Below are 17,136 nucleotides of genomic sequence, written 5' to 3'. Positions count from 1 at the left end.
AAAAGACTGGTGTTGTTGATGTTCTCCACTGCCGTTATTGGAGTAATGAACTAGTATCAGTCTGATAACTCAGAAGCACAATTTATATGGTACCATATGCAGCACAACAAATTATCAGAAGTGAAGTTATGGGTTGGTAGAAATCCAGGAAGAGAGTTTTCTCAACATATCCCTGACAATCACTTCACATCATGAAACTATTGAAGCAACTGCTAGACAACAGCAGTAGTGGTCTGACTGACTTTGGACCTAATAAACTGACATGATGATTACCTGCACACTGGTGACAGGTTTTTAGTGTGAAGATATGTTAGTTTCTGGAATTGAAGAACTATAACATGAAAACAATTTCATCAAAAATACTGCCTAATACTAATGTATGAAGTAAGAAAGGGTAACCAGGTGGAAATCAATATTTCTTGGTTTTTCCCTTGTATTGGGCTACAAGCAACAGTTATTACACTATATAGTATCATGTATTAAGACAATAATTAACGTCTATGACAGAGCTCCCAGTGCTGCTTGATAATGGACCCCTTTCTCACTTTAATGAACCCCATTAAAGTAATCTAACAGCCATCTTTCTTCCCCAAGCAAACAGATGTATCTCTGCTTTAAACAAATGAGCAGTATCATACTTACATCTACATCCATACTCTACAAAGCATTGAGAAGAGCACATCACATGGTACTTCCCATAGTAACACATTTTAGGTTTTTCCTGTTCCCTTTTGCATGGCCATTACTTCAATTTTGTCTATGTGCTCTGTATGATAGCAGCACACAAGAGGCTGTAGTATATTTCTCACTTACAATTGATTTTTTGATACTTGCAGGCTTTTGCACAATAGTTGGCATCTTTCATTTCACGTTTATCATTTCACTTATAAGCTCATCTGAAATGATACTCAGAACCAAAGTCAATACACCATTTTAAATGCATCTGTGCACATACTTTTCCATACCCCACAGAGAGAATTTTACATTTTCCACAGACCAGTTTTAAATATCAACTTAACTCACTACTTCAAAGAAGATAATATTCAGTCATGAATTGCTACTTACAAGAAATCAAATGGAACCTCAGCATCTCTTTAAAATCAAAAATATGTTATTCAGTCTAACAGGATTCTCATATTGGACGCGGGGCATTCATAATTGTTACAATCAATCTGATTAATTAAAGGGTGGACAAAATAAAAGTAGTCCTGAAAATATTTTTCAGACTGATGTGGAACTGACCCTTGCTAATTGAGCAGGAAAATGCTGGAAACCATGCACCAATAAGCTGCCGTCATGTTATAAGTTCCCCACTACATGTTTCTGTATGAAATTTAGCCCAGATTTACCTCCCACTGTATAAAAAATCTATGTATTATCAAAACTATGAACCCACAAGCTGTTACCCAACTTAAACTCATATGTTAACCTTTGACTTAACAGAATATAATTTGAATTAAAATGGAACTAGTCTGAACACAACTTGTCTTTTTATTAAATTCACAACTGAAGTAAAACAATTATTGGGCCCTAATCAAAACTTCCACTTACCTTGTACCCTGACAACATTTTTGCAGATTTCTCGCAAGCACAACAGCAAACAGCAGCTAAGCTAGATTTTAGATAAAATTTCCAAACAATATTCAAACTGTTGCATACCATATGGTGCAATGCGATAATGCATAATGATTAAGCTTCTTTATATAGTGGAATGGGAAGATTAACTTTTCCAATGAAATACTACTCCAAGACAACGATTCTAGAATGAAGTATGTATTAAAATGACAAGAGTAAAACTTCAAGTGATCTTCACACATAACTTTGCTCTGAACAATACTATGCTTAACAACATGAACAATGATTTAAAAAGGGTACAGTGTTAACAGAGAATTTCTATAACAACCAAACAGGTTAATCAGTTGATATGTTAATGCTTGACTCAGGGAAGTAGGGTGGTCTTTCTCTAAGCTCTGAGCACGTGTGAAGAAAGTTAACGAGCTTACAATAATCATTCCAACAAACTAACTGTACAGTGCTGTAGTCTTAGCTCAAACTTTCTCTCTCTCTCTCTTTTTTTTTTTTTTTTAATTATTCAAAATTTATACTATTTTCACCTTTCAATATATACATCATTTTCATCCTTGCTGTCCGTTACAAGAAATCTTTCTTCATCTAATAGATACAATCACAAGGCCACACAGCATGACTCAGTACGTCCATCACCTACCACATTTCAACTAACAATGTATCAGACTGTGCAGAGACAAAGACTGTGCCACAATAGGATCAAAGATTGTTTTACAGTAACATGATTTGCTCTCTCTATGACGTGCACATTGATAACTTACAAAAACCAGAATGACATGCCTGCTTTACAATGCCTGTCCATCCGCATCTCCCGCGTGCCCTATCCTGAGAACTTAGCTATGCCATTACGTTTGAGTGAGTGAGAGGAACAGGCGCCTTCAGTGATCAGTTGAATGCAACACAAAATGGTGTTCACAATAAAACACCATACATTCATTGTAGAGTGTTACAGGAAGCACAACTCATAGAAAATGTGCAGAACTGTTTGTACAATAGTTTAATACTGGAGTTGTTACGCAAAAACTCCATCAAAGTCTGCAATGCAAAACTTAGTAGTCAAATAGTGTAAAACGGTCTCTGTAGCAAACAAAAACCATGATGTTCATTAACAAGGACCAAGCCGGCATCAGTCTTGTTTTAAATATTTTCTGGGACAGTTTTACTTTGGCCAACCTACTGATGTTCTCGTTGCATAAAAAATATTTACTGTCACAACTTTTTTCAGCCCAAAAGCCATTTCAAGTGGTCAGTTATTATGCACAACAGGAGCTATATTGTGATACATAACCGACTGCTTGATAATGGGCACTGCACCAAAACTGTTTCTGAAAAATAAAACTTCTTTTATGCAAATCAACCTGCTATATAATCAGATCAATAATTTGCAAGTGTGTTTTCCCAGCAGATGAGATTATACCCCCATCCCTTGGTGCCTGTGCTTTTCTAGTGAGTCAATGCATATATTGGCAAGCCACTGCAGCAACACATCAGTAAGCACCTGAAGATGACGAGCACCTATGTCACTGAAATATTGTTCAGCATTCACAGCATCATCTTACTTGAAGCACTGAAGCAAATCAATAATACCCTATGGAGACAAAAGTCATGGGATAGCAATATGCATGTATGGTTCAAATGGTTCTGAGCACTATGGTACTTAACTGCTCTGGTCATCAGTCCTCTAGAACTTAGAACTACTTAAACCTAACTAACCTAAAGACATCACACACATCCATGCCCGAGGCAGGATTCGAACTTGCGACTGTAGCGGTCGCGCGGTTCCAGATCATAGTGCCTAGAACCGCTCGACCACTCCGGCTGGCAATATGCATGTATACAGATGGCAGTAGTATCACACACACAAGGTATAAAAGGGCACTGCATTGGAGGAGCTGCCATTTGTACTCAGGTGATTCATGTGAAAAGGTTTTTGATGTGGTTATGGCCTCATGATGGGAATTAACATACTTTGAATGTGGAATGACAGTTGGAGCTAGATGCATGGGACATTCCGTTTTGAAAATCGTTTGGGAGTTCAATATTCTGAGATACACAGTGTCAAGAGTATGCCAAGAATACCAAATTTCAGGCGTTATCTCTCACCATGAACAATGCAGTGGCTGATGGCCACCACAACCCAACTGAGAGCAGCAGCATTTGCGTAGAGTTGTCAATACTAACAGAAAAGCAATACTGTGTGAAATAACCACAGAAATCAATGTGGAATGTACAACAAACTTATCCATTAGGACAGCACAAGGAAATTTGGCAGTAATGGGCTATGTCAGCATATGACCAATGCAAGAGGTTTTGCTAACAGCACAATATTACCTGCAGTGCCTTTCCTGGGCTTGTGACAATATCAGTTAGACCCTAGACAACTGGAAAAATATGGCCTGGTCACATAACGTTCCCAAACAATGATGGAATTTTTGCACATAACAAAGCGCAATGTCGCTGGGCCACAGTTATTAAAAATTGGTTTGAAGAACATTCAGTACAATTTGAGCAAATGATTTGGCCACCCAGGTCACCTGACGTGAATCCAATCAACCATTTATAGGACATAATCGAGAGGTTAGTTCATGCACAAAACCCTACACCAGCAACCCTTTCACAATTATGGAGGGCTATAGAGAAAGCATGGCTCAATATTCCTGCAAGTAACTTCCAACAACTTGCTGAGTCCATGCCATGTCGAGACGGTTCACAGGGGTAAATGGCAGGTCGTATTCTCAGTAGTGGTATTTGAACACTCAACATTAGTTCTCTAGAACAACAAAAATATGGAATTCAGTTATTCTTGACTCTCAAAATACTCACCACTAATATGCACTCTCATCTACCTTATGAAGAAGAAAGATTGGGTTTAATATCTCGTTGACATTGTGGTCATTAGAGATAGAGCACAAGCTCAGATTGAGTCAAGGGTGGGGAAGGAAATCAGCCGTGCCCTTTCAAAGGAACCATCCCGGCATTTGCCTTGAGCGATTTAGGGAAGTCACGGAGAACCTAAAACTGGACGGCCAGACATGGCTTTGAACCATCATTTCCCAAATGCAAGTTACGAGAAACTGATGATGGAATATAATTAACCACAGAGGCCAATTTAATAAGAAAAACACTGTTGCAAAACAGACTGCCATCATTAAGTGTTTTTGTTGTCTTTTCATCATAACTGGGCCAATTTTTTTCAGCTCAGTTTGAATGAACTTGGAGAAGAAAGAGGGTGAGTTTTTTCATTTACTGATCAAATACTCCAAGCTCACAACTATTTTCAGGCATGCTATACAAAACCTCAAACATCTCAGCTGTGCAATCAATAAAGGTAATGAATACAGTGATGAAAATGCAGACATACTATATAGTGCAAGTATGGACAACCTTTGATGTCCCATAGGCCTGATTAACATACCTTGTTCAAGCTCACAGGACACCTCACCATGTGACATGATAGCAGTGTTCCTAGTCAAAACTATAGTGTCCGTGATGCTAATGTTTATGGGATATTGGGCCAATATGAATGGCATCAAAAAATGGTTCAAATGGTTGTAAGCACTATGGTACTTAACATATGAGGCCATCAGTCCCCTAGACTTAGAACTACTTAAACCTAACTAACCTAAGGGCACCACACATATCCATGCCTGAGACAGGATTTGAACCTGCAACCGTAGCAGCAGTGCGGTTCTGGAGTGAAGCGTCTAGAGCTGCTCGGCCACAGCGGCCGGCTGAATGGCATCCCCTTCCTGACATGTCATGCCGACAAATTACTGGTATACTTCAAAAATGGATTTTTGGGGGTATGTTCATTTTATGTCCATTCCATCTCCATATGTTATCTTAAAAACTTCCACTGCAAAATTCTGCAATACAGTTAGTAAAGACACAGAGGTCACATTATGCACATAAAAGTAAATATATGAATACTGTACGCTAGGCACCTTGAAACAGTGTCATGGTAAAATAAACACCTGCAACTGCTTGCAGCTAATTCATTAAGTTATCTTCAGTATCAACAGTAGCAGTGTTTTAATATGTCCACAATGGACAAGTATTATTTATAGTATCCATACGAGAAAGAACAGAAAAACAAAGTACGATAATGAGATAGGCAATCCCAGTCAATAAGCAATTAGGAGGAACTTTGTGATTTTTGGCTCCAGATAGGTAGGCTAATTCAATTGTTTGAAATTTAGTGTGTGAATATTCACAAACACTATAAGCAAACATTTTATAAAATTTGTCTAAAAATATTACTGATCGCATAGGGATGGGTTGCTTCCATACGCTGTAAATAATGTGTGTGTTGTCAGAGTTGATCCAAGGTGAAAATATGAGTACAGGGGCATAGCTTTGGGCTAAGAATGGAAACATGTTTCTCTTTGTTATTCAAATCTAGCAGTGGCAAAATGGCTTAGAACATGCGCAGAATAAGCAAAACTTTCACTGGCCAGCACCATAAGCTGCAAACCTGAAACAAACTGGGCATTGGTCGAAAATCCAAAAATGTGTCCTGGGCAGCGAATAGTGCAAATACCTAACTCTCTCTTCCACAGATTTCTTTCAGGGGCCAGACTGAAACCAACTGCAGGTCGGATCTAGCCCACAGGTCACCCATTTACAAACCATGATACAGTGTCTTGTACAACACTCTCCTGTCCACACCTACAGCAGGCACTGCTCTTGAGAGATAAGTACTAATTTTATAGCTTGTTTAAGGTAATAAGTTTGAATTAATTCCTTCTTATTTTCTTTTCACACACACAGACTCAGGGGTTAAACAATGGTAAGTCCACGATGGAATAACAACTATATGAAAAGGGTAGATTGCTTTTCACCATATAGAAGAGATGTTGAGTTGCAGACAGGCATTATGAAAAGACTGTTAAACATTTAAGATTTAAGCTTACATGTTTAGTAGTCTTTTCACTGTTCCTGTCTGCAACTCAACATCTGCTCTATGTGGTGAGTCACAATCTATCCTTTTCATGTTGTTTTTATAGATTAATATGTAACATTATGTTGAAGAACTGAAGGATTCAGAAATTATTAAGTGAAATGACAAATTCCCTATTATAAAATGTGCAACAAATAATAACACCACAGCAATTGTAGTTCTGAGTGTGCAGATTACAGTAATTTTTCAATTATGGCACTTCTTTGTGAGTGCACAGATAAGCGTCAGATGACTAGTACAATATCAATGGTTTTACCTATGGTGTTTTTTCCAGTATCAATGGTTTTACGTATGTCCCCGCCCCCCTCCCACCACTGGAAGTTAATGTGACATTCAGCTCCAGAAATGTATGTCTCTGAAGGGAAAAAATTAGAAATTATAAAAAGGATAGATTGCTACTTACCATGAAGATGATATGTTGAGCTGCAGGCAAGCACAACAAAAAGACATTACACAGCCGAGACAAAAAGTCTCTTACACACTGAGCTTTCAGCCAAAGCCTTATTCCCTGCAGTCTGCACAGAGTGGCCAGAGATAGCAGTCATGTAAGCATGACGTGTGTGTGTGTGTGTGTGTGTGTGTGTGTGTGTGTGTGTGTGTGTGTGTGTGTGCATTTTACGTTGCGTAGCAATCTATCCTTTTCTCAATTGCTGACATTTCAACCTGGACTTTCTGTTGCTTGTGGAAATAATAATAATAATAATAAATCAGGCTTCGCAATGATTCAGATTCCACGTTAAAGTGTAGCTCTCCCCCCATAAATGATTGGGCAACTGCTTTCTTGATGGGGATAGGATAAGACGCTATACATTGGATAAATGAATAAGGACCACTGATTAAGAACAATACAAAAGGCACTGAAGATAAGTTCCAACTAATTTTTCCCTTACATCCTCTTTTCCCCATCCTGTACATTTTATATAACTTTTTCCTTTTTACTATCTGGTTACTGGATATGATAAAGGAACCTAAGATTTGAAAAGCACTAGATTTATGTTTGTCCTGCCCCAACAGCCGATGATTTAATAAGTGAGATACAGGGTGACAATTACTGAACTACACAAAATAAAATCATCATAACTTCTGAACAGTTTGTGCTAGGACATTCAAAGTTCACCGCTGGCCACGGGGCATGATGGGAATTAGTATGCGCATGTGCATACACATGTTCACTTTCATTTGGATAGGTTCGTCAAAAAGCAAAATTGGCACATTTGAGGGACTGAGAATGCTCATTTCGTGATCGATAAGTCTCTTCACCCTCAACGGGCAACTGTGTGATGTGCAGTGACCAGTCACGGAATAATCGGTGCGATATTCGTTGATGGTACGGCGACTACCAAAACAGTACGTGAAGGCTTTGGAAGATGATTTCATCCCCATTATCCAAAGTGATCCTGAATTTGACTAGATGTGGTTCATGGAAGACGGAGCCCAACCTCATCAAAGCAGGGGAGTGTTTGATGTTCTGGAGGAGCACTCTGGGGACTGCATTCTGTCTCCGGGGTACCCAGAGGCCACTGGCATGGGCCTTGATTGGCCGCCATAGTTTATGACTCTGAACACATGTGACGCCTTTTTGTGGAGCTATATTTGAAGACAAGATGTACAGCAATAACTCCAAAACCATTGCTGAGCTGAAAAGAGCAATTCATGAGGTCATCAACAGCAAAATGTTCGGATACTTCAGTGGGTCATGCAGAATTTCTCTATTCGTCTGCACCACATCATTGCCAATGTAACTAATTTACGTTTGTTTTAATTTTTTTAAAATACATAGTTCAATAATTGTTACCCTATATGTGTGTGTGTGTGCCTGCATATAGTTTGTCAGGTAAGTAATGATGTCACCTTCATATGACTTTTGGGTTTTGTAACTAATTCTATCTAACTGCAAAGGGAACTGCAATGTCAAAAAGGAGAGAGATCATCCACATGAGTATGAAAAGAAATTCATTAAAATGTCAGTTACATGATAAATCATACAGATTCAATGTCTGTCAATTCAACTAAATACCTAGGGATTATAATTACAAACAATTTAACTGGACTGATCACACAGATAATGTTACATGGAAAGCAAACAAAGGACTATGTTTTATTGGCACAACATTTAGAATATGCAACAGGTCCACTGAGGAGACTGTCAACATTATGCTTGTCTGTTCTCTGTTAAGAGTATTCCTGTGTGGTTCAGGATTGATGGTGGACATCGAAAAAGTCAAAAGAGCAGCTTATTTTGTATTATCGTGAAGTAGGGGAGAGAGTGTCATGGATATGACGAGAGAGTTGACTTTCTCCTCTGAATGTAAAAATATTTTCTTGTTGTCAACCTACATAGGGAGAAATGAATATCACAATAAAAACAAGAGAAATCAGAGCTTGTACAAAAAGATTTAAGTGTTCATTTTTCCTGCTCGCTCTTAGAGTTTGGAACGATAGAAAAATAATGTGAAGGAGGTTCAAAGAACCCTCTGAAAGGCACTTAAGTGTGAGATGTAAAGTAATCATGTAGATACAGATCTAGGAATAATTTAATAACTGTTCTTCTTCTATCAATACAGCAATAGAGGAAAACAAGGTTCATTAAATTCCTGAGACCTGAATGTGTGTACATTTGGAATTCACCAACAGAAATTAATTTTAACAACTTTTGCTGTCAGCATTTGCTATAAATGAAGGTAATGTTCTAATATCAGTGTTCAAGTGGATAAAATTATCTGCGTAATGGTTTTTTTTTTACACAATGAAAATTTTGTACTCATATTTGGTGCAGAGATCACGTAAAAAGCACTGACACTACACACTCTAGTATATTGGATAGTTCATAATCCTGTGTGCTTTCCTACACAAAATTAGTGTGTAATTCAATTTAATGACTTTTTCAGCCCGAATCATTAAATTGCTGTTCATACAATAACTTTCTTTGGGTGTGGGGGGGTGTTCCAAAGAACTGAATTAAATGAAGAGAAGAAAATACACTCCTGGAAATGGAAAAAAGAACACATTGACACCGGTGTGTCAGACCCACCATACTTGCTCCGGACACTGCGAGAGGGCTGTACAAGCAATGATCACACGCACGGCACAGCGGCCACACCAGGAACCGCGGTGTTGGCCGTCGAATGGCGCTAGCTGCGCAGCATTTGTGCACCGCCGCCGTCAGTGTTAGCCAGTTTGCCGTGGCATACGGAGCTCCATCGCAGTCTTTAACACTGGTAGCATGCCGCGACAGCGTGGACGTGAACCGTATGTGCAGTTGACGGACTTTGAGCGAGGGCGTATAGTGGGCATGCGGGAGGCCGGGTGGATGTACCGCCGAATTGCTCAACACGTGGGGCGTGAGGTCTCCACAGTACATCGATGTTGTCGCCAGTGGTCGGCGGAAGGTGCACGTGCCCGTCGACCTGGGACCGGACCGCAGCGACGCACGGATGCACGCCAGGACCGTAGGATCCTACGCAGTGCCGTAGGGGACCGCACCGCCACTTCCCAGCAAATTAGGGACACTGTTGCTCCTGGGGTATCGGCGAGGACCATTCGCAACCGTCTCCATGAAGCTGGACTACGGTCCCGCACACCGTTAGGCCGTCTTCCGCTCACGCCCCAACATCGTGCAGCCCGCCTCCAGTGGTGTCGCGACAGGCGTGAATGGAGGGACGAATGGAGACGTGTCGTCTTCAGCGATGAGAGTCGCTTCTGCCTTGGTGCCAATGATGGTCGTATGCGTGTTTGGCGCCGTGCAGGTGAGCGCCACAATCAGGACTGCATACGACCGAGGCACACAGGGCCAACACCCGGCATCATGGTGTGGGCAGCGATCTCCTACACTGGCCGTACACCACTGGTGATCATCGAGGGGACACTGAATAGTGCATGGTACATCCAAACCGTCATCGAACCCATCGTTCTACCATTCCTAGACCGGCACGGGAACTTGCTGTTCCAACAGTACAATGCACGTCCGCATGTATCCCGTGCCACCCAACGTGCTCTAGAAGGTGTAAGTCAACTACCCTGGCCAGCAAGATCTCCGGATCTGTCCCCCATTGAGCATGTTTGGGACTGGATGAAGCGTCGTCTCACGCGGTCTGCACGTCCAGCACGAACGCTGGTCCAACTGAGGCGCCAGGTGGAAATGGCATGGCACAGGACTACATCCAGCATCTCTACGATCGTCTCCATGGGAGAATAGCAGCGTGCATTGCTGCGAAAGGTGGATATACACTGTACTAGTGCCGACATTGTGCATGCTCTGTTGCCTGTGTCTATGTGCCTGTGGTTCTGTCAGTGTGATCATGTGCTGTATCTGACCCCAGGAATGTGTCAATAAAGTTTCCCTTTCCTGGGACAATGAATTCACGGTGTTCCTATTTCAATTTCCAGGAGTGTAGTAACCAGCACATTACCAATTCTGAAGAAGAAGAAATTGGTTATCACTTACCTTGAAAGGACCAATGGACTGCTTTGTTTTCAAACATAATGTATAAACATTTAGAGTTTTTCAGAGGAAACTGAATAATACAAATGTTACACAACCTTTTAATTCATGTCTCTTCTGTATATTTTGAATAACTAACTCTACAATGTTTTAAGTTTAACAAATGCACACAAATATACTTAAGTCCACTGACTGTCTTATTAATAATTTCTTTCAAGACCACAATAAGGACTTACAGAATATAAAAATTTCTTTATGTCAAAGGTTTGACTGCATTTAAGAAATTTTGCTGAAGTTACTCCATTTCCTTATGTAATTTTTGAAGCACCCAGTATCGGAAAAAAAGTACAAGAACTCAAGAGATCTGAGTCATACATTCGGCATTCTGTGAATATTTCAGCAAATTCTTCTTAGTCAGAAATCAGAAAATTGAGACATTTTTTTCCATCCAAGTATACAAGACAACATTACATTTTAATACATGACAATTTCTATGAGCACATACCATACAATAAAGAGTTACTAATAGCATCTGAAGGCTACTTGCAGAGTGGGAGCAAGAAAGAAATCAACCCCTTCCTGGTCTACACTTGTATAAACATTCTCAAATCACAAAAACAAAATAGTAAAATTAAATACTCCCAATTAAAGGTGTATGATATTAACAACAGATATGGTTAAAAATTTATACAAAACCAAAAGTTATTAATTTTATTCTCTTCCTGCAGTGCTTAACTGCCTCTACAATTCAACAAAATGTGGTAAGCCTTCTGACCACACCCTAGAAAATATGGAATCAACCAAATTACAAACTGCAATACTTCAGAGAATCATGAGGACATTTTAATAATAAGAACACAAAGTGCTGTGATTTATGATAAGATGGAACATAAAGACAATGCCATTTACATTGTTTACATTTAAAGTGGATGAAAGAATATGCATCAAGTGTACAAACAGGATCATTACCACATAAGCAAATGAAATTTATGCACCATTAAATAAGGGGCAGCTTATTTCAATAATGTTTCATTACATTTAAAGACAAAATCAAACAAGAGTATCTATTATGAATAGAAAGTGCACATCTTACGTTTTATGGAACTATGTCTACATTTTAGGCAACAAACAAAAGTTTTAAAAGAATAATTCCTGTGTATCTGACAAAATAGTACTTAATATAAACATGACCATAATATAGTTTTATGGAACTATGTCTACATTTTAGGCAATAAACAAAAGTTTTAAAATAATAATTCCTGTGTATCTGACAAAATAGTACTTAATATAAACATAACCAACTGTCATTACAGAATCAATAAAAACATGTAATGGCAGTCATAAAAAGCATAACATACGGCTTAAAGCTGCATACACAATTCAACACATGTTCTACAAAAAATGCATTACAATTCCACAGCTAACATGATCCAGCAGTATTTAAAGTGGGCACCTTTCTTCAGAAAATAGGAACAGATAAACAATGTAAATAAGTTGCTCTAGTTTTCCACTGACGATATTATCATAGTCATTACAATCTTTGTTACAATGACTGAATAAAATTCAACACTATGTCATTGATCATTTGTATTATATGGACATCAGACCATGATTGAAGACATGTTCCTGCGTGTAACATTCATGTACTAATGCTGCAGACTTCATCAGACAGTCAACAATTTTTTTTTTTTTTTTTTTTTTTTTTTCAAGCAAGCCCACTCTGAGAACACTAACATGGTCTAACATAGCTGTATACACAATTCTACAGATTTTCTACAAAAGTGGATCAAAATTCCACAGTTAAATTGTCAGAGCAGTATTCAAGGTGGGCATCTCTCTTTAGTAAATTAAGAACAAATGGTTCAAATGGCTCTGAGCACTATGGGACTCAACTGCTGAGGTCATTAGTCCCCTAGAACTTAGAACTAGTTAAACCTAACTAACCTAAGGACATCAGAAACATCCATGCCCGAGGCAGGATTTGAACCTGCGACCGTAGCGGTCTTGCGGTCCCAGACTGCAGCACCTTTAACCGCACGGCCACTTCGGCCGGCAATTAAGAACAGATAAATGATGTACAAAGTGGCTCTTGTTTTCCACTGAAGATAATATTGCAGCCATTACAGTTTTCCTAGCTTTTGATGAAGTCTCCAGTATATGCAGATACAACATCAGGCACAGAAACATATCTTAAGAGCCTGGCCTAATGCTCATTAAAAATCCACCAAGGATGTAAATACTGTCTGTGAAAGCCTGCACTGCATGATTCAACACTATCTCATGGAATGAAATATTATTTCTGATGGATACACCAGAGAGAATTAAAACATTGGTGATTAGCTTATTTCACTTTCTATATAGCAATGTGGTGATTAGCTTATTTTACTCTCTATATAGCAATGTGGTGGTAAAAACAATAACAAATAATAAAACGAGTACCGAAGTTGTGTATTACATGACAGATGGTACAATAATGGAATGGTAACAAAGAGTTAGAGATTCAGCCACCACTCAGCTTCAAAAGAAAGTGATGAGCAGCAGGCAGGTACATAAAACAGAAATGATTAATGGTGACTCATTACATATGATTTCCTTGCAGCAGAGCTCTTTTGAGGCTTGCAAGATGGCTAAGAACCATGAAATAAAACTGAAAATACAGATACTATGGACAGAGAAAATTTATGTGCCAAGCAACAGCAGATGGAAAAATGTAGATGGGCTTGAAATTGCTATCTTCCCCTCTTACACTTCTCTAGTAAGTCTATACCCATACAGTGTTTTCGCCAACTTCTCCTATGTTGTAAACCTTAAAAGACTCTTTTCCTCCAAACTTTATTCAGGGGTTCCTGGTTTACCTGTGTTTCCATCTTGCTGCCACTTGATGATGACCTTGCTGTTTGGTTCCCTCTCGTGAATAAATCAAGCAACCAAAAATTGTGGTGTCACCGCCAGACACCACACTTGCTAGGTGGTAGCTTTAAATCGGCCGCGGTCTATTAGTACATGTCGGACCCGCGTGTCGCCACTGTCAGTGATCGCAGACCGAGCGCCACCACACGGCAGGTCTAGAGAGACGTACTAGCACTCGCCCCAGTTGTACGGACGACTTAGCTAGCGATGCAACACTGACGAAGCCTCGTTTATTTGCAGAGAAGATAGTTAGAATAGCCTTCAGCTAAGTTAATGGCTACGACCTAGCAAGGCGCCATAATCCTTTGCTATATATATTGTGGTTATAACATGTATCATCAAGAGCGATGTTCTACAATTACGAATTAAAGTTAAGTATTCTAGAAGCTACATACTTTTCTTTATAGCACTCATTACGTATCCTGTTTCAGACCTCACGCCATCCGGCGTCCTCGGTCTCCTCAAACCACACTGTGTCGGCACTTCTGTCGACACATCAAAAATACTCTGGGCTCTATCATTTCTGTGCAATAAAACTGCTCTCATTCACCTTCTTATATGAAGTGAGGGAATTTACTACTCAATATCTATATTTGTAGGGAAAAAACCAGTAATATCTTACATTTGCATACTGAGTTTCATGATTAATAATAACAATTATTAATTTCAGTTATATAGCATAATTTTGTATATTTAATCTATAATTAGTTTAACAGTCTATAATTGTTTTCACATGACCTACCCCATTCATATCACTTCAGATATTACAAAGAACAATGGTCATGTACTCATATACACATTCACATAGCTACATAACAAATTTATTGCTTTGTTTTAATTCTTAAGTATTTCACTACTGAAATAGTAAACATTGCAACTACCACCACCTTAACCAACATAAAGCAGCTGCGACACCATAGTCGTCTCCTTGGTTCCCATTTCCAACCTGTGGCATAGTGCACTTCATTTAATGCCATCATCTTATCGTTATTACAGTCTCTTACAACATACAGTCCCTTCTAAATTATGCTTACTTAATAAATTTCCTTATTGTTCTCTCATAACATTTTTTTGCATTTGTACTTCATTTTTTATTTGTGCCATTTCCACAATTCTGAGCATAATCTGAAACCTTACCTGGAATGCTATCAATATATACCTCACAATGATACATTTTATTTATTTAAATATACTGATACTGCATTACATAATAAACTGTATATTCATGGTGTAATTATTTATGCAACACACTGATCTGTGAACATTGTTTTTACTAAGATCCGGGTATTTGGAAGATTTATCACCTACTGCATACATGCTGCACAAATCATACTACAAGTTTAATGGCAAACTACAGTGACTTGGTGCAGAAACTTATCTGCCTGCAGCATCATCAATCAGACTAAAACTTATCTGTCTGTGAAATAGGAGCCCTCTATAGTGTTCTAAGTGCTGCTCTGGAGATTTTAATCTACACTCTACTGTATATACAACCAGAGTTCTGAGTTTATAGCTCTTCAATAGAACTTAAAAATTTATTATTGTTCTTACACCTAATGCATGCTTAGTATTCCTTCAAATAAGTTTTTTCTTAAGTGTTTATTATATGAGTTAACCTCTCTAGCCAGGAAACTGAGTTAATCACTGGTGCTCTCTGAGCTTCTGCACTTTTGGTAATAAGACCACATTCTCACCAGTTGCAGTTTCTCATGTTAAACTGCATTCTTCTGCCATCTGTAGACAATGGGCATCACTACTTCATTAGTTAAGTGTAGGTATGTTTGTGCTGATGCACCATTAAGACCTTCATCGGGAAGTGAGGAAGTAGGAAGAAACCAGGAATCACAAACTTTCCTCGTGAAAAGAAAGAAATATATATATATATATATGTAAAGTGGTAATGAAAATATTGAGAAGGCCATTAATGTTGAAGTGTACAGTGCATTTATTGTTTATCAGAGCACTGAAAAGGCAAAGGAAGATGCAAAGAAAAATTTGAGGCTATGTCTCATAATAGAACTACTGGAAAGTAATGGGCACATACTGCAGATAGTGGGCTTTATTTTGAAGATTACTTCAAAGACTATAAAACAAAGTTTATTTCAAGTAATCATGTGTGTCTTGAATGTAGTAAGGGTCTACTGTTAAGAATTCCTGGATATTTCATCACTGTTCAACACACGATTCCTACACTGAAGAAATAATTTAAATAAAATGCTGCACTCCTGTGCCACCTGATCATGTAAACTATCACCAATAGGCTAGGTGCAAGCATGGGAACTACCAACTTAGAGGGTAAAGATATGACATTTCATTCTTCATGCTGAGAGGTATACCAGGTACAAAATTGATCTCTGCAGTTCACATTTCTGTGTCTTTCTTTTCACCAACTTCAAGAGTAAATGTTCTAATTACAATCCTATAAACATCCCTCTCCAGTTCCCATTTTTTGAAAAATTAACTGGAACAGGCTGTCACATGTTTGTCACTTCTTCCTTCTCTTCTTTCACTCTTCACACCAAATCATATTCCCTTCTTTCAAAATCTTCATTCGCTTATCTCCACGATTTCAATATGTGAAAGTAGCTACTATTTCACAACAGGAGCAGTCAGATAATTGTAATTTACAAAACTGAATATTCACACTTTACTTATAGCAATATGCTGCAAATGTTCTTAAATATGATTGGTTTTCTTGAATTTTTACAAGCAATGTAACATTCCGTTATTATGTTTTCTGCAGAAATGTGGATATGCACACCTGTGAAATTGATTTAATTTGTACTATTGAACCTTTTCACTCACATTTCATTGTTTGATTTAAATGTGGAATTATGGTGATCAGTTGAAAGAAACATTGAGTTATCAAGAACACGCTTAGCCCTCATCTCCTCATGAGTCCGGTGAATTAGGCGATCAAAAATTCTCTCCTCCAGAAGAGACATTACACTTGCAGATGGAATCACATTTCGATGCACCTGTAAAGTAAAACTAATCTATCAAATTGAAACAAAAACAACTACGGTAATCAAAACATCTATAAACGTATAGTACTTGTTTATGTCTACAACACACAACCTAATACAGAGAGAATATACAAATGCAATTAGAAAGACTAAAGTAAACTGTTATTGTACCCTGCACATTGCTGTATGGTTGATACAAAATTACTAATTTTAATATATAGTTGATAGAATCTGAAAACTTGTGATGCACACTGAGACTACACTCTGGTCTT

The 17,136-nt window shown here is 38.5% G+C and overlaps 1 protein-coding gene across 3 annotated transcripts in view; it reads right to left on the bottom strand.

The window, feature by feature from the left end:
* Window positions 1-11,087: 11,087 nt before the first annotated feature.
* LOC126470398 (transcriptional adapter 1-like) overlaps window positions 11,088-17,136 on the bottom strand; it is a 178,391-nt gene continuing 172,342 nt past the window's right edge. For all 3 annotated transcript variants that reach the window (XM_050098242.1, XM_050098241.1, XM_050098243.1), the window contains one exon: window positions 11,088-16,876. In XM_050098242.1, coding sequence (XP_049954199.1) covers window positions 16,700-16,876 — 177 coding nt within the window. In that variant the 3' untranslated portion in view covers window positions 11,088-16,699. The remainder of the gene's footprint in view (window positions 16,877-17,136) is intronic.

The sequence above is a fragment of the Schistocerca serialis genome, chromosome 3 (assembly GCF_023864345.2).
Source record: "Schistocerca serialis cubense isolate TAMUIC-IGC-003099 chromosome 3, iqSchSeri2.2, whole genome shotgun sequence".
NCBI classification, from domain to species: Eukaryota; Metazoa; Arthropoda; class Insecta; order Orthoptera; family Acrididae; genus Schistocerca; species Schistocerca serialis.
The sequence above is the reverse complement of the archived record's forward strand: the minus strand, read 5'-3'. Positions and strand labels throughout refer to the sequence as shown.